Genomic DNA, 27244 nt, shown 5'->3' on the forward strand with positions numbered 1-27244 from the left:
TTTAAGTGAAACTTGCCCCCCCCACCCCCACCCTGGTCAACTCTCTTGATCCATTTCGTTTTGAAAGAGTAGCTTTTTTTTCTTGTTTTTGTCATGCACTTGGCTTCCTCTATACGTGGTCATATTTTTTGCTTCCCAGAAATAGGTGATGAGGAAAAGAATTTGAGGCTAGTTCTAGGAAGTACAGAAACAATGTGGACAGTAAGTACCAAAACTCCAAAATGCTCCTGGCACTAGAAATTAAGAGCTCTGGCAAAATGAAATAAATGGTTTATTTCCACAAACTCATAAATGCAGATAGTGTAATTCCTCTATTTTCCAAGAACTGGTTTTCCCAAGAATTCATGTGGGGAGGGAAAGGAACATGAAAGGATTTAAACCAACCCAGTCAAGGGCCAATGCAAAGATAACGATGATAAGAGGGAAAGAAAAGAGTCTATACAGAACATCTGCCCATTCCTTCGAGGGAGGAAGGGACTTGGGAAGAAGGAAGAAAAAGATGAGGGGAGACAGGCAAATGGAATATAAGAAGGAGAGAGGGGCCCAAAGAATTGGAAAGAAAGAAAGAATAAGGCCACCAAAGGAAAACCTGGGCAACTGCTCCCTTCCTGCCGCTGGCCCCTGCACAACTCTGATGTCAGCAGGGCCCCTCCAGAGCTAGGGCTAGTCAGTGACCAGGCCGTGGAACAGCACTTCTGGGGCTTTATTGACACATCACCTTCCTCCCATAAGACTTCACCAGAGAAATTTGGAGCAGACACATCCTTGTGGTTGATTCTCCCGTGTTTCTTTGGCCTGCTGATCCTTTCTTTCTTCTTGTGTACCTGTGTAATTATTAGGCTTTTGATTTAAGGAACTATCACCACAATTTCTGGGACTCAAGGGGCAAAAAAACATAACAAGGCAGGGAAATAGTTTAATTTGGAGGGAAGAATTACTGATATTTGACACACTGTTTTGAGTGGTTTTACAGGCATCTGAAATCAATAATATATAGTAGGTACATCAATCTTGAGTTATAAAAAAAAAGTTGGAGGGAGGTAATTGGGCAGCAGGGAGACTATAGTTACTGGTTAATGAACATAGAGGGATATGCTTCAGGAGACAAGATTTGGAATGCTGTTTTGGTGGGATGATGGGGAAAACGCCAACTATGACGACCTAAGGTGGCTATTTGGCCCTGATGGGCAGCTTTCATAGTTTCAGAGGGTGGAAATCAGTATGCTGGAAAAAAATCATTAAGTTCATCAGGAAAGTAATTCTCCTGGAACATTAATCATTTCATTTTTAAAGTCAATTTTGTTTGTGTGCAGTTGTACTTTTTAAGTACAGGAATACTTTGTGTAATAGGTACATTCCTGAAAAGCTGTGTCAAGTCATACATTCAACAAACATAAGTGCCTACTCTCTACTAGATATTTTCTTTATAAATCAAATTTGATTTTAAATTTATCAGAAACCTCACTACTTAAGCAATCTTATAGTATGTACTGTTAGCAAACGGGAATTCCAATTATAATGTGCATAATTCTAATATGATACCCAGTTATAAATTTCTATTTTATTGTACATCATGTTCTGAAAAAGTGGTACTTGGTAGTAAATCCTTAAAACTTGTAAAGTTTTTAAGATGTTAACTACTTTACAAGCCATTCTAATATATAATTATATACCTAAGTACATATATATATATTAGATTTAGAACATCTTGAAAAGTTGGGCAAGTTTGTGGTAAAACCTCATAATTTCAATCCCAGTAATTAAAAACTTGGTATGCAAACAAAGTTGGACAGTTAATTTTTGTATTCTCCGTGGGGGGCTGGAGGGGAGTGGTAATAGTTTTAGGTACACCAGTGTTGCAGGGCAAATTTAACCTATGAAGGAGCAAGCTCTCTTTAAGCACATTACAAGTACAACTGTAGTACTGAGAATCAATACCATATTTCCCAGTGAAGCGTGCCCAGTAGATCTTGGGTGACTTTGGCTTGGCCACACTTTATTAATTATTATTTATATTTCTATTTGTCCTTTAATGAAACTACATTTTAAACTTTTAAAACCATCATTTAAATTACTAAATAAAGTGAGTGTTCCTCATAATGAATTAAAATGATAAGAATTTGCTATCTTGATGGGACTCTATTCACCAGTTATAGACACAAGGAATATGAATATATATTTATAAGGCTCAAATATTTATTTTTCTGTTTCTCTGAAAGTCTTCTTTGCAGCTTCACAGTCAAGGTCAGGTGACTTGTGCTTGAAGTAGTAAAGCACTGCTAATATGACAACAGTCTCTAACTAGGTAATTTTCCAGTCTCTATTCAACACAGAAAGTTGGAGAACATAGGGAAGGCTGGAGAAGTTAACTTCTTGAGTGGGATCTAAAGGCTGGCAGGACATAGGGACCTATTGGACTGTTTTTGTGATAGTCTGTAATGAATGTTGAATGAATTTTCATTCTGTCTAGGCATATGCAATCTATTTGTTAAGCAAATAGCAGAGGTAAAATCTGAGATCATGGTGGCTTGTGTAATTGTAATGGTGGTTCTCAGGTCAGGTTTCTACTCCTAGTTCAACTCTGTGGAAATCTGAAAACATCTTGAACATTTCAAAGTAATAAGAGAGCTGTCCAAATGGCGCTTGGATCTAGACTTGGAGTTTCTGTTGCCAGTTTCTATTCTTGAATGCATTGCTGTGTTTACGCTCTTCTTGGCTTTCCCATCTTATTAACTAGCTCTCCTCCCAAGGACAGTGAAGTAGAGCAGAACAAACTGCTGGCTAGGGCTGCTCCAGCTTTTCTGAAGGGCAAAGGGTAAGTTAAAGCCAGAGTGTACTGGAACCCTGAATTAACTAAACTAAAAATGGAGATCTTTTGTCAGAAATGCTTTGCGTTTGAAAGACCATCTTTGATTGAGTAAAAGCAGCTCTGTTATAACCCCACTAACAGCACCAAGTAGTTATTTTGAGTAGATACATCTGTGTTGTTCTCCACTTTTCCTGACTTCCTTTTCTTTTTTAAAAATGACTAAGCTTCAGATTTGATTTTCCAAGGGATACTTAATCTTTGCTTGCAACCCATTTCAATGCGTTTACTGTACAGATGAGTTTCTCGGCCTTAGTGGCTTGAAGAATGCAAATCTGTTTTCTTACAAGATAATTTACCTAAATGGAAGTCTTTATTTTTAAAGTTAGTGCAATGGAATTGTGAATTTCTTTGCTTGGATTTTGCTTGTATTTTTCACAGAACATCACTTATTTTTCCTTTACTTGCTTGATTTTCTAAATGCCTTTTCTACCACGAACTCACTCCTACCTGCTCCACTTATTTCTCTCTGCCTCTCCTGACAACACCCTTTCTCTCCTCCTGCCCTGTTTCAGGATACAGTACAGCCTGAATGTGGCAGACAGGCTAGCTGATGAACATGTTCTCATCGGGTTATATGTCAACATGCTCCGGAACAACCCATCATGGTTAGTGCAGGTTTGGCTGCTTGACTGTCCTTAGAGAGGGGAACAGTCTGATCTCTTGACAAGCAGCCTCAGCAAGGGGCAAAGTCACTGGATGCCAGACGTGTCTCTAAGGCACTTTTAACTGAGTCACTTAAGACATCTTTTGTGATGTGAGTTTGGATACTTCCCATTAATGTACCGTAGAATTCATATCCTTGTTCCTATCTTAGTTAAAGGGCTAACTTGTAGAGGTGGGTGCCATCCTAAATATTAACATTCAGATGGATGCAGGAGTCTGGGTCCCACAAGTCAGTTCTGTGTTACATGTGGCATGTCCAGTTACCACATAATGGGGATGCAAGAATTTGTCTTATTCCAAGGACATGGATGCCTCTGCTGATTTGGAGAACAATGCTCCATTCACTTAAGATAGAAACGCAAAAGAGGAAAAGTGATGGGATGGGATCATACCATGGCAATCATTCCCTTAACAATGATAATAGTGGGAGAAGTTGTCTTTCAACTCTTCTGTTACTTACAAGTGTTTCTGGGTAGCCATCTGATAAAGCTTGCTTTCAAGTCCAAGAATATGCAAAACTTACCTTCAGATGTGTTAAATGTGTGAATTCAGATAGCCCTATGTATTAGGATAAAGGCATTCATAAAGTTTTTCTCTTTCTGTTTTAATTATGACATGACATAGGAGATTCCACCCATTGGTTAAAGTTACTTGGTTTTAATAATAATGTACATTTGCAATTTGAATGAAAATAAATGGACAGACTATATATTTATCATATATTTCAGCCTAGTTTAGACTACTATTTTGCAAACATGTTTAGCAAACCAGTTCCTTAGAAATATGTCAGTTTTGCTTAATAACTCTAATTTTCTCTGAACTAAGGGCCCGTGGATTTTTTGCAGTTATAACTATTCAGTGAGCCAGTGAGTTAAATTCCCTTTAAAATAGCTGACCCCTTTCCTCTACTATTTCACAGAAAGCATCCCTCAAACACATAATGGCCATTACTCTGTCCTCATCACCCTCACCACTTGGTATTGTTAGCCATTTTGTTTCTAGAACTCTCCTCCCTTGACTGTTTCCTGCTTTTGACACCTTGGAACTACTTTTGCAAGATTAGTACATGAGATGATTTTAGGTGATACATTGATGAACATTTATTTGTTTTAATAGTTACATATTTATCTTAATTTGTTTTTTTAAAAATATATAACCAGTGTACTAATTTAGTTTTATACCATATCCTACTCTTTAGGGCGATAAAATGCGCTCTTCAGCTAAGCCCATCTCTTTGTTGAAATTTTCCAAGCTTGTAGATCAAACTGTTCCTCGTCTTTCTCACATCTGAACCTCTCAAAACTGCAAGTGGAAAGAGTGATTGCTTTAATCTTATTCCCAATGAGTTTGGTTCCCCAATGTTATATGGTAGCTGAAACAATAGAACTAAACACTGAATTACAAGGGAAAAAAAACATTGGTAATCTTCAAAGAAGAATATAATCAATATAGATTCAATCATGTCTGAAGGCAATGATGTGATCTCACACTGTGTCCTCTTCCTCGTAATTCTAAGCACACTCTGGTTATTTCTACCACTCTTGTTTGACCTTCCATTAATTAAAGTTGTAACAAAGAAATCTCCGAAGAGGAAAGTTCGGAGTCTGTCACTACCAGCCCTTTTCCCTACTCAAGTGATAAATCATATTGACTTGATGGTCACTTAAGACAGTAAAACTGTCTCAGTAGAGACACCTTACATCTACTTGATGAAAGCTAGATGTGATTTGTATTTTGAAAACAAAGCAGATTTTAAGACTGATCAATGAAGCAGACTGTTTCAATAGATGCTGCCCTCCATATTTCTCATAGCCTTTTTCTGTCCTTAAAAAATTCCAGCTTCTCTTTCAAATTTCTTGTGTTTTCCTTCTCTTGCCTTTCTGTTTAATTAGATCACAACAATTCCCCACATCTACCATGATTATAGAAGTAATATAGTGATCTCTCACCTCTTTTATCATCATTATAGCTACAGTGCTTTACCATCATTCAACTATGGTGAGATATATAATGGTAATAATCATAATAGCTACCATTTTTTAAAGTACTTGCCTTATGCTAAGCACCGTGTTAAAAGCTTTATTTACATAATTTCCCACTAGTCCTTAGAGTAAGCCTGTAGAGTAAATACTATCATCCCCATTTTATAGATAAATAAAGGTATCAATATAGAGAGTTTACCTGACTGTCCCACAGTCACGTAGCTACTCAACAGTGGGGCAGGGATTTTAATCATTTCCACCTGATCCCAAGCTCATAACCACTATCCTATATTGCCTCTTATAAAACTTACATAAACGCATGCCCTCCAGAAAGATTTTCTGGACACTCCTCCACGCCGCATCCACCATGTATCTATTTCCTGAAATTGCATAATCTACTACATTATTTTTATTTCATTTTAACCAATATTTGAGCACATACTAGGAATAGGAATGGTGGTTGTTAATAAGTTAACATTTATGTATTTAGTTCTATGCATTGTGATTTCTAATTTTAATTGTAAGCTTCAAAGGGGCAAGAATTTTATCTTTGGTCTCTTGTATCTCATCACAGCAGCCAGAATATGAATAATATATTTTACATTTAGGAAGTGCTTCAAAAATTACAGAGCCCTTTCCCACACATTATTTAATTTGCTCATCAAAGCCCTATAAGGTTGGATGCTATTATTTCCATTTCACTGACAAGAAAATGGTAACTCACTGACATTAAGTGACTTATCCAAGGTCACATGCTAACAAGAGCTTGCACGCAAGTCTTCTGACACTGGGTCCCATCTATTTTCCGTGCCATTCCTCATCCTCCTTGTCTGTGCACTTTTCGTGAGATGGTCTACAAACAGGAACCTAATAGGTGTTCTTGATTAAAACCTTTGTTTTTGTAATTATTCATACATGCTTTTGATTAACTCTGTGTGGGGGCCTTCTCCTTATATTAACTGCTTAACGCAATGAGAAACTGACTCATCTGTAAATAGTCTGCTGCTAAATTAAAGAATCATGTGTCATTGTTGGTTCTGATGTCAGATAAGCCAAATAAATAAACTGTAGCTCAAGGGAGAATTCCTGCTGTCTTCCTAATTCACTGAAGTTTTAAAAGCCTTAATGGTTTTCAAGCACCTTCTCCAATGGAGGAGGAGGGGTCTCAAAATATAATATAGTGAGAGCTTTTTCTGCCCTCCCTAAAGCTTATCAAGTGCCTGGGCTTGCTAGTGGTTTATAGGGACTGACTGTAGCAGACAGACCAAAGGGTCAGAAACCAGCCCAGAACTTCCAACTCTTACCATAACTATATACTTGATACCTACCATTCAGAAGCCTCTGGCATATTTCAACTCTGAAAAGGTGCACTACATCAGGGAGGGAGGGGGTACAGTTAAATGCTACAGTCTATACTTTGATGTTGTGCGATTGCTGTCACTTAGTTAGTGACCTCTGATCTCAATTAACCAGGTTAAAATTTGTTTTGCCTCTATGTTTTCTTCAAATATAATAAATTGTATGTTTGATGCCTATTTCTGAGTTTCATATGTAAGGTCTAAATTTTTATTGGCTTGTCTGCTTAAAACCCTTTAATAGATTCCTACCTCACTTAGTTTACAATCCATATTCCATACCCATCACCATGGCCTACAATCATGTGCATGATCTAGCTCCTGCCTACCTGTCTCTTAGCCTCAGCTCTCAGGGGGTTCCCCCACTGAAGGGCAATACTTAGTCATATCAGCTTTTGATCAATTCCTAAAAACAATTCCTAGAACTGCCTCAAGGCCATGATACTAGTTCTTCCCTATGCCTAGAACATTCTTCCCCATTTTAATCTTGCCCTCTCCTTCCACACACACATGCACTGTCCTTCTCTTGCTTCTAATCTCAGATTAAAAGCCCTTCCTCATATATGTCTCCTATATTAATCTCTATCATGGCATGCTATTTATTTCATTCTTACCATAACTGCAATCATTGGTTGGTTGGCTGGTTGGTTTACTGTCTACCTTCCCCTTTTGAAGCAGGGACCTTCTCTGACTTGTTCATCACCATATATCTGATGCCTAGCACAGTGCCTGGCACATGGCAGGTGCCCAATAAACATCTGTTGATGTTGTAGGATATTGACAGTGCTATAGGTATAAAATTCCCTCTCACCCTGAATAAAATTGTTAGGAGTCCTCAGAAAACCTTTTTTACTATTAAAAAATCGCCTATTATAAATTAGCCCTTAAATTGAACATTTAGTGTTAGAGTATAAAGTAGATGAAAAAGTGGAGTATTAAGCTTGACATAGATAGAGGTGGTGAACGTGGATAAAGACGAGCACCAGAAATTCACTGATGTGGCAAAAGCAACTGATGGGGGGCAAAATTAAAAACCTGAAAGTGATACTGGGCAAGAAAAAAAAACATTTTTTAATGCTCTCTGGTCTTTTCCTCTTTGTATTAGCTTGCTAGGGCTACTATAACAAAATACTACAGTCTGTGTGGCTTGAACAACAGAAATTTATTTTCTCACAGTTCTGGAGGCTGGAAATCCAAGATCAAGGTGCGAGCAGAGTTGATTTCTCCTGAGGCCTCTCTCCTTGGCCTGCAGTGGCTGCCTTCTCACTGTGTCCTCGCATGGCCTTTTCTCTACGCGTGTACATCCCTAGTTCTCTTCCTCTTCTTATAAAGACACCAGTCATATTGGATTAGGACCTCACCCTTATGACCTCATTTAACTTTAATTACCTCTTGAAAAGCCCCGTCTCCAAATACAGTCACCTTCTAAGGTACTGGCGGTTAGGGCTTCAACACATGACAGGGGGATGACACAATTCAGTCCATAACACACTTCAACACTGAATCCACTGAATTGTATGCCTTTAATATTTCTAATGTGTAGGCTAAGATTTGATTGACCATTTTCAGTAAATATTATTGATTTTGGAAAATGTAAATTTATTGCAACCTGTTGAAAGAAAAAAGAAATTGTTATGTATTTACTGACAATGTCTCTTTTATATGAGTTTTCATTTCCTTGTTAACACTGCTCCTTGTCCTCAGTAAAATGTTTAGGAGCTTTAGTTATAGAACTAGACTTCTGAGAAAGATATTTCCTTAGAATCCTAGAAATATAAATCTGAAGAATGTCACACCACCATGCACATGTCTGCATTGGCTGCATTGTACCCACTTCTTGTACCCACAGAGGTCTTCTCAGCATAATCAGATGACAAATTAATTTTAGGAAGAGTTCATTTCCCTGTGATAGATTCTAATACATTTTAAGTTTCCATGGAAAATGAGAGTGACACTACCAATCTGATGAGATTATTGATGTAAATTACTAGCGTAGTACTGGGCACAAGGGAATAACTCAATGTTAGTCCCTCACTTAATTTTGACAAGGATTAAAGGCATATAATAAGTTAGATTTTAAAATCCCATTTTGTAAAACCTGTCCATTATAATATGATAGAGATGAACTGATAGCTCGTGGACGTTCATCAATATTGTTGAATGGATGAACTTCAGAGTATGCTTTCTCCAAATGTGCCAAAATAAAGAATTCAGAATGGGACATGGTCTCACATGTTACTTGATAAATTGCATAAAAAGGACGTTTTGATTAAAAGTTCATGGCAGTATGTAGCTTTGCATACAGGAGCAAGGAGAAAGAAGAGAAGTCTGTCACTGTTAAGCTCACTCCTTCCTTTGTTTAGGAAATCAGAGATGTAAAGACCATCTATTGCTTCTGTAAAATCCTTGATTGATTCAATTAGACTGTCTTTCTTCTTCTTGGTATAACCTAGAATACTGGCCAGTACCCAAAATCATATTTTCTTGAGCAAAATGCTAGTTTATAGATAAGGAGGTGATAGTGTAAAAATGGTCATACCAAGACAGTATTACCTGCTTTTTAGAGATAAGACTAAAAAGAATACTCCCATAGAGTCTTACCGTGTACCCTTGCACTGCTCTAAACACTTCACATGGGAATCCTCTCAACAAGCCATGAGGTATTTTATGAGGTAGGTGACCAGTGTATCCCTGTTTTATAGATGAGAAAACTGAGGCACAGAGAGGTTAAGTGACTTGCCCAGAGTCACACGGCTAGTAAATGAAAGGGCTAGGGTTTGAATCCAGAAATGATCCAGTCCAACCTCCCACCTACTCTTTCATAACATCCCTACCAGTTATTCACCCCTCCTAAGAGTAAGCATTTCTTTTGAGTGGGAGCTTACCTCCTTCAGACACCATCTGCTTTCCTAATCTTTAAAGCACAACAATAACAATGACAAAATGTGAACCAAAAGAGAATTTGCCATGATTGGGGGTAGGGAAGATCTGATGTTGATAAATATGAATGAGTATAGTTACATTTCTATGAACTTCAGCACCTACACAAAGCAGATAAGAAATCCGTATGCAGCAATAGAGTGTATCTTCATTTTAACCCTGCCAAATGTGAATTCACAGTTCAATTGTAGATGGCATGGCTAGTATTAAAGTACAGTATTTCATCTGTATTCTTATGATTTTCTCAAAGTGTTGAGGGTACATGCAGAGCCAAGAAGGAAAGAGAAGAGGCAGGCCAAAGACCATGACATTGCAAGCCTACGAGAGCTAAACTTTATTCCTTCTTTTGTCCAAGTCTTAGATAATTCCTGCTGTGTTCCAAGCACTGTGCTAAGATCTAATGGTGAAAAGATTGAACCATTCTGCCTTCAAAGCAGTTACAGTTTAGTGGAGGATAAAGACAAGTGAAAAGGCAATTAAAATGCAAAGTGATAGCAACTGTAATAGGGCAGTGCAGAGTGCTATGGAATAGATGAGGAGCAGTAAGCCAGAATTTGGAGGTTGGAGGTGAGGGTAGGAAATGGCAGCTAAAGCCGACAGCAGGATGACGAGGAATTAGCCAAGTGGAAGTGGGCAGAGGAGGCAGAGAGATTGTTGAGAGCAGAGAGAATGTGATACATTTGAGGAATTTAACTGTGCTAAAGCTCCTAGAGTAAACGATGTAAAAGATGTAGCTCGATTACGCAGGACCTTATAAGCCTTATTTAAGAGTTTCAAAAATAAGAACCTATTGAAGGATTTTATGCCTAGGAATGTTACAGCCCACTTCATTTTTAAAAGATTACTGACTGCAGGATAGAAAATGAATTGGAGGGAAGAATAAGTCTAAAGTCAGAGTGACCTGTTGAGAGGGCTTTACGCTAATTCAGATAAGATGATGGTGGCCTGGAGCACATGAGTGACAGTTGGAATAGAAGGAAAAGGAGGAATTTGAGAGTTTGTAGAAGGTAGAATGCATGGCCTTGGTGGACAATTATAACATAGTTATAGTTCAAGTCAGGGTCTCCATAAAGGAGTTTGAAGGCATCCCTGTAGAGAAGCCATTATTATGGTAAATTTTTCTTATTATTATCCATGAAGATAGCCATTTTGTGATTTCCTGCCTTTATCCTTTCAAACCAGTCATTAAAGAGCCAACGGTTGAAGCTTTGAGAGTTAGTTTATTTCCCTCCCCATTCTTCAGTCCCACAAAACCACTTCTCCTGCCCCAGTATCTCTCCATTCCTTTTCACCCTGACTCTTCTGCTCTCTGACTCCTAAAGGCCTGAACAGGGCTCTATCCCATAGCATTTTGCTCTCAACCAACTGCAAAAGATAGGATATAACCTCATAAAGTAGTTCTCCACTTAAGTGTTAACTAATGATGCCTTTTCAGGCAGTCATCCTCCGATTGACTATTTGCGTTTTAGTAGAAGAGTAGTACATGAGGCCTAATGACCTTAAAAGTTAATCTCTAGCGATGAAATTCCTGTCACCATTCAGACAAATGGAAAAAATATTGAGGGAAAACATAGAAGTATTTCTGGTGCCCCTTGGATCACATTATTTTGTTGACTTTCCCAGCCTGGAAGTCAGAACAGGCCTGCAGAGAAACCAAGGAAATGTGAACAAACCCTGAGTTCCCAGAAATCTTTGCTAAATCACAATTTAGTAAGCCCTAGCTTAGCTGAGGCCACTTGAGTTGCCTAAAATGCCATTTTGAAATCTCTAGCAATAGACACTGGCTGTGCATTTACGGTAGAACGTGGAGAGCTTTCAAAATAATACATTTCCCCACTCTGAAATGCAGTCTACACAGCAGCCACTTTTTAATTCATCATGGTCTTGTAGTAAGATTACTGATTATAAAGTCTTGAAATGAATAGCCAGGGATGGAGAAAGTGTGGGAATCGGTATTTCTTTAATTATTTAGGGATTATTGGCCATTCATTTTCAACTATTTGTAATTGAAGTCTTGAAATAATGGAATTTATCAGAGGAATGCCTCATTCACCCTTGTATAATTTGAACATACTGAAATGGCACATGTGGACTCGTAAATCGTTTGTGTGCACAAAGGGGTAATATATCACTTCACCCCTCATTCACTCGGTGCTGGGGGGAGGAAAGGCTTGGAAGTATGAGTTATAGCTTACTAGACAGAATCCCATAACTTCACGTCTTACATTTCCAGGAGGCTTTTTCTATGTAACCTTCATATTATTTATACTTGCTGGTCATTCACAATAAAGGACACTTTTATCATGAGGTTTTTTTATCAAGGTTTTTTTTATTATTTATTTATCAAAACACTCACAAATGTTTTTGACAAAGTCACTTTCAGACAGTCAAACAGATCATTGTCCTGGGCTTGGAACAACGGGCCCTGTTGTCTACACAAACTGTGTTGAATTAGGCATATAGTCTCTAAACACCAGCCAGAAATGATAAACATGTTAAAATCAAATTAAATTGTTTCTTTGTGGGGTAGTTTTATGTTTAAGGCAAAGACAGAGTAACTTTCTCTTTCTTATTAAAGCTGTAACAAGAAATTCAGTTATTATTTTTAACCACTGCAGAGTGCAGACATTGTGTTATAAAGACAAACATCTGTTTTAAAGCATCAATTTTACAGAACTAATTCTTTTTGCTATTAAAATTATTTTCTTACTCCAAGTCTTTTGTATGCTGATGGACATGTCAATCCACAGGGACAGACACTACACATATGTGAGCCTGGAATCCTAAAATTTTCTCTCTTAAGGGAATGTTTGTGAAATATCACACTTGCTATATGGATATCAGTTAAATACTCAAGAAAAATGATCTCTATTATATGGTTTACATTTAGGGTTCATTTCACGTGTGTAGATTTTCCATTTTATTTTCAATATTTTCTAGATCCTTGCTAATCAAAGTGTTGTCCTTGGACCAGCAGTATCAACATATCTTGAAAGCTTGTTAGAAGTGCAGATTCTCAGGTCCCAACCTACCCCACCACCCCCGACTATGGAATCAGAAACTGCATTTCACAAGATCCCTAAGTGATAAGTATACACACTAAAGTTTGAGAAGCCCTTCTCTAGATAGTTGCTGGATGGTAGATGACATTTTGAAGGAGACAAGAATCATTAATAAATCTGAACGGGTTACTTAAGAGGCAAAATAATAATATTGTGTTAACTAACATTTTTGAGCACTTAATGTGTTCTAGGCATCATACTAGCTTGATGCTTTTTATATGCATTATCTCATTTGGGCAAAAGAAAAGAGAAGACTCGTTTTCTGAGGATGAAGAAGTGACTTGGTAAATGGAGAAATTTAGGAATATTCTAGGTGGTTATCATAGCCCAGAGAAAATGGCTAAATCTAGAGTGGAAGTATTCAAGATAAGAAGAGATATAGTTTACATATATAATGAGCATAGACTAGAGCAGAGATAATGGAGACAGGAATGTCTTCCAAATGACAAGAAAAAATCTTACAGTAATGGATTCAGCCAGCCAGGGAAGGGCTATTTGGAAGTGACATAGCTAATATTCTGGAAGCACATAATGATTTTCACTCATCTTCTTGCTCTAGAACAAAGGTTAGAAGACTATGCTGCATGTTTACTTTATATGTAAATGTACATATAAATAATATAAATGTATGTTACTTTATATGGATCCAAGTCTTGCAATGGATAATTTTTACAACCTTAATATTGGCGTAGAAGTATGTCATTTTTAATATATAATCATGAGTATTAATTTTTTTCTTAAGGAGCAGACTTAAGTATAAGAGCCATTGGAGGAGAATCTAAGTATATTTGGGAATGAGAGGAACTAGTTTCTAATCTTGATTCTGAACTTATTCTCACCATAATAACTGATAAATCAAACTATGACCAACTAGTCTGTCAACGGGATTAGTGTTACTGGTATGTTTCATAGAATTGTTTTAATGGCACCCAAAACTTAGTTTTGAGTTAAGATCCTTCTGAAATGTAGGAGAGTTGATAATGCTTCTATTTGCATTAGTTTTTTAGGGACTTACATCATCCTTATTCTAATATGAACAATTTCTATAAATTTATAGGAGACACTACACAATTCCAATTAATGTCATTAGAAACCACTACTATAATTCCACTTCTCTGGAAGTAAATATAAAATGGCAAGTTACCTGGGTAGTAATATTATAGATGAGAATTATATTAGTTATCTATTGCTGTATAACAAATTACCCCAAAATTTAGCAGCTTAAAACAAACATTTATCATCTCATAGTGGGTCAGGAATCCAGGTTTGGCTTAGCTAGGTACCTGTGGCTCAAGGACTATCATGAAGTCGCAATCAAGCTGTTGACTTGGGGGGCTGTGATCTCATCTGAAGGCTCCACCTGTGGGGATTCATTCACAAGGTTATTGGCTGGCTTTGGTTTCTCTCACATGAGCCTTTCCACAGGCTGCCTTATGACATGGCAGTTAACTTCCCACAGAGCAAGCAATCCAAAAGAGCTCAAGAGAGAGAAAACAGGCCTAAGATGGAAGCCATGGTCTTTTTATAACTTAATCTTAGAAGTGACATTTCCATTACTTCTACCAAATTCTATTCATTAGAAGCAAGTCAGTAAGTCCAGCCCATAGTAAAGAGAGGATTACACACAAGTGTGAATACCAGGAGGTGGGGATCACTGCAGGCTGACCACAATTGATTTTTTTTCATCCTGCTTCCATATTTTCTAACATGTCTATTTTGGACATGTATTACTTGAATACACGATACATAATAAGGAAATGAAAATGTTAAAGAGAAAATATTCTTTTATCAGAAATGTTGATCAGAAACGTCACTTTTCTTTGGAGCTTTCTTAATAAGACAGTTGAATTGACTGAAGATAGGATTTATTAATGGCCTTTCTGGACACATATTAGATCATGTCATGAATCCAAGCCTGAGATCATTAACAGGGATTTGTACAGCTTTCAAATTTTTGCACTAAAAAATTGAAATAGCAAACCCCTCTGGTGGTAATATGAATACATCAGTCTTTCTCATTGTCTAACAGTCTCCTTCTTGCTCTGTTCTCAATAGTATGCTTGAGAGTTCAAACCGGCTCGATGAAGAACACAGGCTGATCGCCAGGTACGCGGCAAGACTGGCAGCAGAGTCCACTTCGTCTGTAAGTAGTTTGAGTGAGAGGATGTCATGTTCGTTGTTATCCTTATCGTTGGTACTATAACAGCAGAGCTGAAGAGTTGCTACTGTATCGCCTGCAAGACCTAAAAGTGACCTGGCCTCCCACTGCTTCCATTTTTTCACTTTTCGGCTAACATTCTGGTATGGCATAAATCATAGCATGAGATATTCTGCTACAACATGCTGAACCAGCCCAACACCTGATTTCTCTGGATAATTCTTGATCAGTTAATATAAAGAGCAAAGAAATGACTCAAATCCACAACTGGCTAAGTTCCTACTTTTATCAATATGTAACATATATGTAATAAAGAGAAAATTCTGTAATGAAATCAGAAGAATAACCAAGATCACAGGTCAAAGCTGCCCTATGCCAGACTTAGCTTTAGAAAGCCATTTAGGATATAAAACATAGGACCTCAAAATTCTTCATTAGCAACACAAATCACTTTGTTAAAAGAAATGCTAATTAAAAATCACAGAAAAGCTTTACGAAAGCCAGACCTTTACACCAAGCTTAACCTTTCCCACAGTCAGGTTTCTGGACATTAAAAGGCAGGCTGAGTTTCTCCATGTCTTTGGGCTTAGGCAATCAGTGCCATTTTTGAAAGCTTGGCATTCTTTGGTAGAAAGATTAGTTGTGATTTTTTAAATTTGTTTTAAAAACAATAAATATTGATGTTGAGGAATTTCTATAATATATGTATATACATCTATATGTGTGTGTGTATTTAGTCAAGGGTTAATTTGTATGTGTGTGTATATATATAAATATAAATTTGTTGAGTTAATTTTTGTATATGTATATACATATATATGTGTGTGTGTGTGTATATATATGTATATGTATATGATTATATAAGAATAGTGAAAGCTATGGCTGCATATACACCAGTTGTTAAAACTGGTTGCATGCATGCATGACCAGGAATGATGAGCTGGTTGGTATGAAAGTAGAAGTATGTACATATATATATATGGATATATATATCCATCAATGTAAATTAACAAATATGAATAAAGAAATGCTAAAACTACATTGACGAAGAGTCTTACTACTGTGACTTTAAAACTGTGAAATTTTTAATTGTACATTACAGTGACTGAACAGTAATTCTAGAGAAAGAGCTAGCTTAACAGTGAAGCATTTTTTAAACCCACCTCTACAGAGAATAGTCGCAATGGAGACAGCATGACAAGAGTGAAATAGCTCCCCAAAGATTTCAAGTCAGAAAGCTAAAAACATTTTTCTTATGTTTTGTGAATTTGCCTGCCAAAAAGAGTTCTCTTCTGCTTTCCATTACAGAGGCGTGCTCCAGAACCACAGAAAAGTTAGTCCTTAAGAGAGGAATAGCAATTTAATTTTATATATTTACTTTTTTGTTTTGATAGAAATGATTCATTCTTACTTGTCTGCATATCTCATGATTCCTGTCTTCTCAAATGCGTGTGGGTTCCCATTCCCAGTATTAAATAGTGTAAACCACATATTTTACAGCAACCGACTCAGCAGAGAAGTGCTCCTGACATCTCCTTCACCATTGATGCAAATAAGCAACAAAGGCAGCTGATCGCAGAACTAGAAAACAAGAACAGGTAAGGCTTTTTAGATATGCTGGCTTTTTGATCAAAGTGTGTGTTCATTGAGCCAGGCCTGATGGCCTAGTGGTTATAGTTCAGTACTCTCACCAATTCGGCAGCCCGATTCCTGGTTGCGGAACCATACCACCTGTCTGTTGCCATGCTGTGGCAGCAGCTCGCATAGAAGAACTCAAAGGACTTACAACTAGGATATACAATCATGCACTGGGACTTTGGGAAGGAAAAAAAAAGAGGAAGATTGGTAACAGATGTTAGCTCAGGGCAAATCTTTTCCTAAAAAAAGAAAAAAAAAAAAGTGTGTTCATTAATAACAATAGTCATGCTTTAAAATATCCAGGTTTTTCACCCTGGACACTTACTTAAGAGAAAGCAAGAGTCAGTGATGCTGGCTTCTGAAAAGCTAGTCTTTAGATTTCAGATCTTCAGAAGCTTCATGAGAAAACTATATGTATATATATAGTTCTGAGATGTCAATGAGATTAATGTTTTCTCCCTAGACAGTCTCATCTTCCTTTTACAGACATGCTTGTTTTTGCTAAGGATCTGTCTAATGCAGAAGGGCCCTCCTAAGTGCTAGAAGAAAGGTAATTCTGCCACCCAGAGACAAGTAGAAAGCTCACCAAGGAGGGTCCCTGTAATGACCCCGGGCTGAAAGAGGCATTTGGAGTGACGCCACCATCACCCAGTTGTTCAGGCCAAACATCTCCACATCCCATCCATCAGCAGGTCCTTTCTTTATTCAACACAGATTGGCTCAGTCCACCCCCACAGCATATCCCAAAACTCTCCACTTCATCTCCACCATTACCACTCAATCTAATCTGTCATTTTATAAAATATAAATCATATCAAGCTATTTCCTGTTCAAAACCCTCTGATGAGTTTCCATCACACTTTGACTAAATCTTACCCCTCTTACCATGGACAACAAGGTCTTTCCAGCTACAGTCCACCCTGCTCATTACATTCCTGCCTCTTGTGGCTTCTTTCTTTCTTTAAAGTCTTAACATAAGTTGTTCTCTCAGTTTAGAAAGTTCTTCCTAGGGCCGGCCCCGTGGCATAGTGGTTAAGTACATGCACTCCACTGCTGGTGGCCCGGGTTCAGATCCTGGGTGCGCACTGACGTATCGCTTGTCAGGCCATGCTGTGGCGGCGTCCCACATAAAGTGGAGGAAGATGGGCACGGGTGTTAGCTCAGGGCCAGTCTTCCTCAGCAAAAAGAGGAGGATTGGCGTGGATGTTAGCTCAGGGCTGATCTTCCTCACCAAAAAAAAAAAAAAAAAGAAAGAAAACGCTTCCTCAGGGTCTATGCGTGGATGGCTCCTTCTCATCATCCAGGTCTCAGCTCAAATGTCACCTCCTAAAAGACCGCCTATCTAATCTTGCCCACTGCCTCCTGCCCCAGGAACCACTCTCTATTATGGCCCTCTGTGTGTGTGTGTGTGTGTGTGTGTGTGTGTGTGTGTGTGCGCGCGCGCGTGTACGTGTGTGTGTGTGACTTATCACTATCTGAAATAATCGCATTTATGTGTTTTGTTTCCTTGTTTATTGTCTGTCTTCCCTGACTGAAATGGAAATTCTTTGAGAACAGAAGCCATGCCAAATGGCCCCTGGATTCCAGAACCATGCCTGGCACATTGTAGAAGCTCAGTAAATATATATTGAGTGAGAAAATAATAAATAGCTGAGTCAGAACTCAAACTCAGTGCTGAGTAAGCCCAACATAGGAACAATTTGTACATTCTATATTTCTTAGAATAGCACCAAAGTGTCTTGACACTTAATCCCATTCTTGAACACTGATGTCACTACTGAAATCAAACTGATAGAGTAAAGGAGGAGGTTGTGAGAATTGTTTCATGCCTGGAGAGTTTGACCTGAGAATTGGTGAAAGTATTCTTTAAAGAAAAGAAAATAATTTGAATAAAAGGGAAATATAATTATTTAGAAAGGCAATAGTGCTCTTAAGATAAAAATAAACTACATGTTCATGAAAAGCAAAGCTCTGCTCCCTTCTCCCCTCCCCTGTCCCTCAGCTGAAAGAAATTTCTCCTGTTGGTTTCTCAACAAGAGGCCCAGGAAGGATGTGATGGATGGAGAGGATCTGCATCAAAGCTACAATAAGGAGTCCCGGTGGCTGCCTCACATGCCCCCCCTCAGTGTGAACTGAGGCCAAAGTAACTGTGCAAGAGGCCACTGTTTGGGAGCTCTTTGAAAGTCTGAAATAACTAAGGGATAAGACTTAGAACATCCAGAGCAGGGTTTCTTAAGCTGGAATGTCAGGGTATCTGTGAAATCCCCAAATTGTGAAAGTGCTTAGCACAGAAGAAGTGGTTTATAAGTATCTAGAGAAAGATCCTTCAAGGGAAGATATTTCTTCTTCTTTTTCCAGGCAGAAGAAATGTGTAGAATAGGGAGGCAGGCAAGCAAATCAGCTGGGATTTAGGTGCCTCAGGCCTCAGGCCTCAAGCCTCAGGTGTGGGCCACCCGCTGACAGTGAGGGCCAAGAGTGCAGAAGTTCCCGCAGAGCCACACTCCTCAGTGTAGCTCTGGGCTCAGCTGGGGCCATGGGGATGCACACAAGTCAGGGCCAGAGGATGGTTAGAATTATCAGTCTGTTCCAAGATAGCAACATCAAGGAGGGAAGAAATATCAGTTGGAAAACTCCTCATCAGTGACCCAGGCACATCCAGATGCCTTCACAGACTGTACCATCCAAACAGGACCAAATGCTTTAGAAAGTAAATGCTAATGAGGGAACCAATGAAAATGCTTATGAAAAATTTTCATACTTTCTTCAAAGTATTCTTTAGAGAAAAAATTAAAAGAATGGTACAAACTTGTTGGCACATTTGCACTTTCTTAGAAAGAAAAAAGACTAAAGTGAAAACTCTCAAGCCCACAAATACCTTATCTTGGTGGCAGTGTTGCCCTGCTCTCCCACCTCTCCAAAGCACTTTGTTTTCCCTTCCAATGCCCTGCTTCCACTCAGCATGGGGATAGCACACTTGAGGGGAAATCGGGGCTTCCTTTAGGGAAATACCCCATCTGCCTCCACATGTGATTCCAGAATCAGTTGGAAGCTCCACGAATATCCTGACAGCTCTGGCTGTGCTGTGATAGCACTCTTACTGCTTGTTTCCAGGATGTTTTTGGATTGCAGTCTCTGAATGCATGTTTTTAGGACCAGAGAGAGAATAAAGAAATGGGAATAAGACGAGATGGTGGAAGGAGAGCTTCATCCTGTCCCTGAGTTCTTTCATGGCCCCTAGAGTTCTGCATCCCATGCCTGATGAGCATCTAGTCCATCTTGAACTTATCACTCTAAGCCAGCAGCTCATGCTCTCCAAAGACCCCAGAACCATGTCCCAGAAGCTTATCCGGGTCACACTCCTACACCGTGGAAATTCATCCCAGGGGTCCCATGGTCTCCAAGGTGACAATTAACCCAATAATCAGATCTCTGAACTTCAGGGGACGATAGAGTTCCTCACTTCATTTCATGACTACCCTAGGTAAATCATAGACATTTCAGCAATGATCTTTAGAAGATAATGCTTCCTTTCTTGGAGGAACCAGTTGTGGTTAGTATTAGCAGTAGCAAGACTCTTCAGATCACATCATATAAGTCACAGCCTGCCTAGACTAGACCCGTCAGAGCAAGTACTAGAAGACTGAGGGAGTCTGATGTATATGGGCTTTGGAGCTAACCAGCCTGGTTTCGAATCACCTCTACCACCTACTTGCTATTGAACTTGGGCAAGTCTATTAACTAGTCTGTGCTTTGATTTCCTCATTTATGAAACAGATAATAGTAGTGCCTATATACAATAGAATTGTTATAAGGATTAAATAAAATAAGATTAAAGAAGACAGCACAGTTCCTGGGTATAGACTAAAGTGCTCAATGCTCATTACATATCTTGCCATTGTTTTTTCTTATCAGAGCTGCTTCTCTCTTTTCCTTCCTTGAGCTAAATGGATCTGCTATGGTTCTGTTCTTAGAATCAACAGGAGAACTAGTGGGAGTCATAGAATATCAGGATGTTAGCCCTGAAGATCTTCAAAATCCCAGCTCACTGATTTTCAGGCTGAGCTCTATGGGACCAGAGGGCTCAGCAGAGGTGCCTGAAGACAGGAGAGGAAGACCTAGCAGCACAGGGGCCCGCCCTTTCTTTAACCAGAGCAGCTCCCTTTTAACTGTTTGACATATTGTGTTTTCATAGAAGTTTCTTTTAAAGATTTCCACCATGGAACACCAAAGGGGACAAAAAAAAAGATTGAAAACCACTGAATTATAGTCCAACCTTTTCACCATACCCATGAAAGGTGTAGTGACTGGTAATTAGCTTCTTGATTCTGGTGTGTTTGTGAAGCAGGCAGTTGTAAATCAACCTTTCAAATGGAAAGCCATCTCCTTTGCTTACCAAGTTCACCTTCCATTCTTGGTGCTTTTTTCTGTCTTATTGGCTCTTGTGCATTTTGTTGGGTGGGAGACTGACCCCTCCCCCAACAATACATGACTTATAACCTTGCTTAATGGCTTCGAACTCACTTAGGGATAATTTGCCTTACACAGGTCACCTACCCTTTATGGCCGGCCCAATGTTCACCTCAATGCAGGGCAGCCTAGGCCCCAACATCAATAATAGACTGGCATGTCTCACCCCTGACAGAGGTCACACCAAGAGCAGTCTTATGTCACAGACTCAACTACAGTGAATCCTTTTAAAAGCACTTTCCTTCTAAGACTACCTTCATTGAGATCCATTGTTAAGGCTGAAAATGTTAAGAAAAAGAGAAAGAATTTTGCCTAACTGGGGGCTTCTCAGATAAGTTCAGTGAGAGGAATTTCATTCCTGGTGAGAAAATGGGGTTATTTAGTTTTGTGAAAAGAGCACCATTTATCCTTACTTTCCCTCCAAGCAGCTCTTACTTGGTAGCTGCAGGTACTTTATGGTGTCAGACTGTGATCATAAATAATAGGAAGATGCATTTTTGTCTCTTAAGCAGTGTACTTCTCAAAGCTGAACACATTACTACAGCATTATATTACTTACTAGAAAGATTATTAGGTCCTGGTGAGAACACTCAGCTTGAAGGCTCCAGTGAGGTACAGCAGAGTCTTCATGGTTTGGATGTACTGGAGATGAAGTCAGTATCCTCTCACCCACAGCACCCAACTAGCTGCAGCCAATGCCTCGTCAACACCGTTGGTTAGTGAGGGTCGGTTCTGCTCCTAAACGTAGGGTGATCCCTTCTTTCTTCACTCTGGTGGCCCTGACCTACTCAGATGTTAGATCCTGGATGTCCTGGAAGTTAACTGACTCTGGTTTCTTACCTTCCTCCTCTCTCCCAAGAGAAATCTTACAGGAGATCCAGAGGCTGCGGCTAGAGCATGAACAAGCTTCTCAGCCCACTCCAGAGAAGGCGCAGCAAAACCCCACTCTGCTGGCAGAACTCCGGCTCCTCAGGTAAGAGAGGGATCCCAAGGCACCTCAAGGAATGCAGGTGTTTGAGATCTTCAATAAAGTCTAACAGTGTCGAGCCAGAAAACAATCCTTAGCCACCATAGCTGCTGATGTTTGGTTGCTTTTTTTTTAATAGCACGCACCTAACTGCTGAGATTGGGGGGTTTGGAGGAGAGGCTGTTTATATTTTATTCTTTCATTTGACAGAGAGAAAAGGAAACAGTTTCTTTAGATCAGAAACAGAATCTCTCACTGGAAAAAATTTGAGCTCAACTCTTTTTAGTTATTTGCACTATCAACAACATGTTTATGATGCAAGTGATCAACAAAACAAACACACGAATAGCTAAATAAACATCGTAGGTTTTTACCTTTAAAAATTTACCTGTAACCCATAAAAAGGAATCTGATTTTCTCTAAATATTGGTCCCTAATAGCTTTACGTACAGATGTTTAAAAATAGACTTCATGCCTTCTTGTTTTGCAAATGAATTAAAAGACCTGGTGTTATCTACTCTGTCATCATAAAATATTTGAGTTGGAAAGGACCTTAGAAAGTCATCTAGGGCCGGCTCCGTGGCTTAGCGGTTAAGTGCGCGCGCTCTGATGCTGGCGGCCCGGGTTCGGATCCCCGGCGCGCCCCGAGGCACCACTTCTCCGTCCAACGCGAGACCGAGTCCCACGTACAGCAACTAGAAGGATGTGAACCTATGACATACAACCATCTACTGGGGCTTTGGGGGGAAAAAAATGAATAAATAAAATCTTTAAAAAAAAAAAAAAAAACAAGCAACACCTTTAAAAAAAAAAAAAAAAAAGAAAGTCATCTAGTTCAACACCTGAATTTCAGTGCACTTCTCAGAGTTGGAAAGGTGGAAAGCTGGGGCCAGCCCCGTGGCATAGTGGTTAAGTTCAGTGCACTCCACTTCGGCGGCCTGGGTTCACAGGTTTGGATTCTGGGCACAGACCTACACCACTCATTGGCCACACTGTGGTGGTGTCCCACATACAAAATAGAGGAAGATTGGCACAGATGTTAGCTCAGGGCGAATCTTCCTCAAGCAAAAAAAAAAGAGGAGGATTGGGGCCAGCCCTGTGGCATAATGGTTAAGTTCACACACTCTGTTTCGGCGGCCTGGGCTTTGCAGGTTCAGATCCCCAGCACGGACCCATGCACCGCTCATCGAGCCACACTGTGGAAGTGTCCCACAGACAAAATAGAGGAAGATAGGCACAGATGTTAGCTCAGAGCTAATCTTCTTCAGCAAAAAGAGGAGGGTTGGCAATGGATGTCAGAGCCAGTCTTCCTCACAAAAAAAAAAAGAGGAGGATTGGCAGCGGATGTTAACACAGGGTGAGTCTTCCTCAGCAAAAATAAAAACAAAGGTAGAGAGTAGCAGGACATAGATGAGGACTGTAGCAACTCCCACCATGCCTGTGTGCAAAAGGAAAGTCATGCTGTGGGCTTCTCAGAAACCCCTGTCAGAATTAGAGTACCATTTACTTTGTCCATACAAAGTGACTAAATTAGGCAGGTTCTGTATGGCTATGTTTGGATTTTACCAAGTCCCTATTGATTGTAGTCATAGATGTTTCTGGGGGTTCCGTCCCAGCCTTGCTCTTAAGACGTGTTAACATCTGATCACGGCAGCACTGCCAGCTGAGGCCGAAGGCCCTGCCTGCTCTCAGCTGGGATCCATTCTACCTCTCCCTGGCTGGAGGGGCACTTGGGTGGAGGGGCAGACCCACCAAAGGCTTGAGTTATGGAAAGGAGATCAGATTACAGAACCTGCAATTTGTGGGGGCTGCTTGATGTGAAGAGATTGCATCATACTTTTGAATAACAAAATAATTTAATGGAATAAACAGAGATTCTAAATGATTTCTGGTCCTACCTTCGGAGAGACGTATTAGAAATCCTTGCACATTCTACTATCCTTGCACATTCTACTACACCATCCTCCAGAAGGGATGAAAATGAAAAGAAGGAAAAAGTGATATTTCATATCATCCTCCTCCTCAAAGGCATATAAAAGTAAATACTTGCTTGAAAGAATATTTTGCCTAATAGGATTATGGAGGCTCTCTAAGCTCACAAGTTGAAAGTTATGTCTAATGTACACAGAAATATAACTGAATAAATCACCTAGGAAATAGAGTAAGTCATCCATGTACACATCAAGATACCTTGTCTCTGCCTGAAATGTTCTTTATACCTCTTCTATTGGTTATCCCATGCTATACTGGAGGGATGATGACTAGGAATTCTTTATGAGCATTTTCATCAGTGGCCCCCAGTTAGCATTTACTTTCTAAAGCATTTGGTCCTGTTTGGATGGTACAGTCTGTGAAGGCATCTGGATGTGCCTGGGTCACTGATGAGGAGTTTTCCAACTGATATTTCTTCCCTCCTTGATGTTGCTATCTTGGAACAGACTGATAATTCTAACCATCCTCTGGCCCTGACTTGTGTGCATCCCCATGGCCCCAGCTGAGCCCAGAGCTACACTGAGGAGTGTGGCTCTGCGAGAACGTCTGCACTCTTGGCCCTCACTGTCAGCGGGTGGCCCACACCTGAGGCTTGAGGCCTGAGGCCTGAGGCACCTAAATCCCAGCTGATTTGCTTGCCTGCCTCCCTATTCTACACATTTCTTCTGCCTGGAAAAAGAAGAAGAAATATCTTCCCTTGAAGGATCTTTCTCCAGATACTTATAAACTACTTCTGTGCTAAGCACTTTCACAATTTGGGGATTTCACAGATACCCTGACATCCCAGCTTAAGAAACCCTGCTCTGGATATTCTAAGTCTTATCCCTTAGTTATTTCAGACTTTCAAAGAGCTCCCAAACAGTGGCCTCTTGCACAGTTACTTTGGCCTCAGTTCACACTGAGGGGGGGTCATGTGATGCAGCCACAGGGACTCCTCATTGTAGCTTTGATGCAGATCCTCTCCATCCATCACATCCTTCCTGGGCCTCTTGTTGAGAAACCAACAGGAGAAATTTCTTTCAGCTGAGGGACAGGGGAGGGGAGAAGGGAGCAGAGCTTTGCTTTTCGTGAACGCAATTTATTTTTATCTTAAGAGCACTATGGCCTTTCTAAATGATCATATTTCCCTTTGTACATTAGCCACAAGAAAGCTGAGAGCCAAGTTGGCAACCCAGATCTGGCAACCGAATAGGATTATATGATAGGCATTTCTGTGTGCTAATCTGACACTTCCTATGCACTAAGCTATACATACACTGTCGCATATAATTGCTGTAACAAACCTGTGAGATGGACACCATTATTGTACTCTTTTTATAGATATGGAAACTGAGATTCACAGAAGTTAAATAATTTCCCAAGATTCCACACAATGGGTAGCACAGGTAGATTCCATCTCCTTTTCTTGGGTCTCAATTATCTCTTGCTTGGACTATTATAATGAGCGCTTAGTTGATTCCTGGCCTCTGGTCCATCTACACTACTATCAGAATTATCTTTCCTTATGTTGTTATTCATTTAATTCATTCAACACATATTTCCAAAGTGCTGTGTGCCCAGAAAGTTTCTGGGCATTGTAATACCATGATGAGTTGGAAAAGATACTGTGGTTGGTCTCACAGAATTTATGATCTAGTAGGAAAATGACCTAAATCAAATAATCACACAAATAAGAATATAATTATAAACTGAGACAAGTGCCATAAGGAATCTTCCTTTAAAAAAAAGTCATGATTATAAAACCTGCCCTTCACTAGCTCAGAAAAGGCTACTGTGAGGAAGGATTGTTTGAGTTGAAGTATGAAGGATGGGACATAGGGAATGGGGATTAAGGACAGGGAGGGGCTGCGACAGCTGATGACAGGGTCTCCTGGAAGGTAGAGACTATATGGCAGGAGGGAATCTAGTACTTTCTTAGGAACTAAAAGGTCGATAGACCTAGAACGCAGTGAATAAAGAGATGCGTGGTAGGAGATGGAGCTGAAGATGTAGGTAGGGGTACGCCGTGACGCTGTGTGCCCTCACAGAGAATCTTGAGGATATTGCTATTAATCCTGCAACAGAAAAGCATTGAAGAATGCGAGTTACATATTGAGCTAACACAGGGATTAGATTGTCAAGTCAGACTCACGTGAATCAGAGATTTACTCCAGTATTGAGCTTTACTAATAATTTCAAGAGTACAGGCAATCAAGAGGCACAGATGAAGCAGAGAAAGGTCTGGAACATTCCATATGGTTCCCCAGGTCTTTCCTTCCCGCTTTAGATGGAGTCTTTGAGGGAAATTTTGCAAGGTGATCTAGTGAGCCTTTCTTGACTTTCCACCACCATATAGAACTAGTTGTCTTAGTTTTACCACATATAGCATTTTGTTCTTATTTTTATTATACACTCACCATTATTGTTTTGAACTTATTTATGTCTCCTTCTCTCACCCAAGGACAAAAACTGTCTCCTACTCATTATTTTATTTATAGTGTCTTAAAACGAAAGTGCTGAATAAATAGTTGTGGGATGAATGAATAAACTGCAAAACCATGAAGAGACAGCGGAAGAACTATGTTTGCAAAGACAATACCATCTTCTATAATGAAGAAAACATTTATTAAAACTGTGAAGCAACTAACTTCACACTACAAATCTCAAGAAAAACAAGTATAATTTTTCATATCTATCCCTTGCCTAAAAAAATGTGTCATATTCTATGCCCAAAAAATTGCATTCTTTTCAATGTATATAAAATTATTCTTTAAGAAAACTTAATATAAAGTAACTTTTTTTTTGTTTTACCAATTAAAAATGAAATTGTAACTGATGCAAGTTTCCATACTTGAATTTCATAGACCAGTTTAATTTTTTTTTACTATTTTTGGGAAATAACATAAAGTTGAGTACTTTTTGTTTTATCATAAAATGACATTTTTAAACACTACCATCATCTGTTATCACAACAGTTTCATGAATGGCAGTGTATTTTTTAACTTTTTATTTTGAAAAAGTTTTAAGCCTACAGAAAGGTTGTAAGAATGTTACTATGAGTTTTCTTCTACACTTCACCTAGAGATTGCTAATATTTTTGAAACACCTTCCTCTATCTCTCTCTCTATATATATTTATATATAAAATTACATACACTTTTTGATCAGCCACT

At 39.2% G+C, this 27244-nt stretch overlaps 1 protein-coding gene across 10 annotated transcripts in view; it reads left to right on the forward strand.

The window, feature by feature from the left end:
* DTNA (dystrobrevin alpha) overlaps positions 1-27244 on the forward strand; it is a 353310-nt gene that overhangs the window by 298351 nt on the left and 27715 nt on the right. For 9 of the 10 annotated variants that reach the window (XM_087439125.1, XM_087439119.1, XM_087439123.1 and 6 more), the window contains 3 exons: positions 14927-15014; positions 16530-16627; positions 21994-22107. In XM_087439125.1, the coding sequence (XP_087295251.1) occupies positions 14927-15014; positions 16530-16627; positions 21994-22107 (300 nt within the window). Of the gene's footprint in view, positions 1-2737; positions 2816-3381; positions 3475-14926; positions 15015-16529; positions 16628-21993; positions 22108-27244 lie in introns of all 10 variants that reach the window. The other variant, XM_087439129.1, reaches the window with a different exon arrangement.

Source organism: Ceratotherium simum, chromosome 14, assembly GCF_057802395.1.
Source record: "Ceratotherium simum simum isolate JZ-2026a chromosome 14, ASM5780239v1, whole genome shotgun sequence".
Classification (NCBI taxonomy): Eukaryota; Metazoa; Chordata; class Mammalia; order Perissodactyla; family Rhinocerotidae; genus Ceratotherium; species Ceratotherium simum.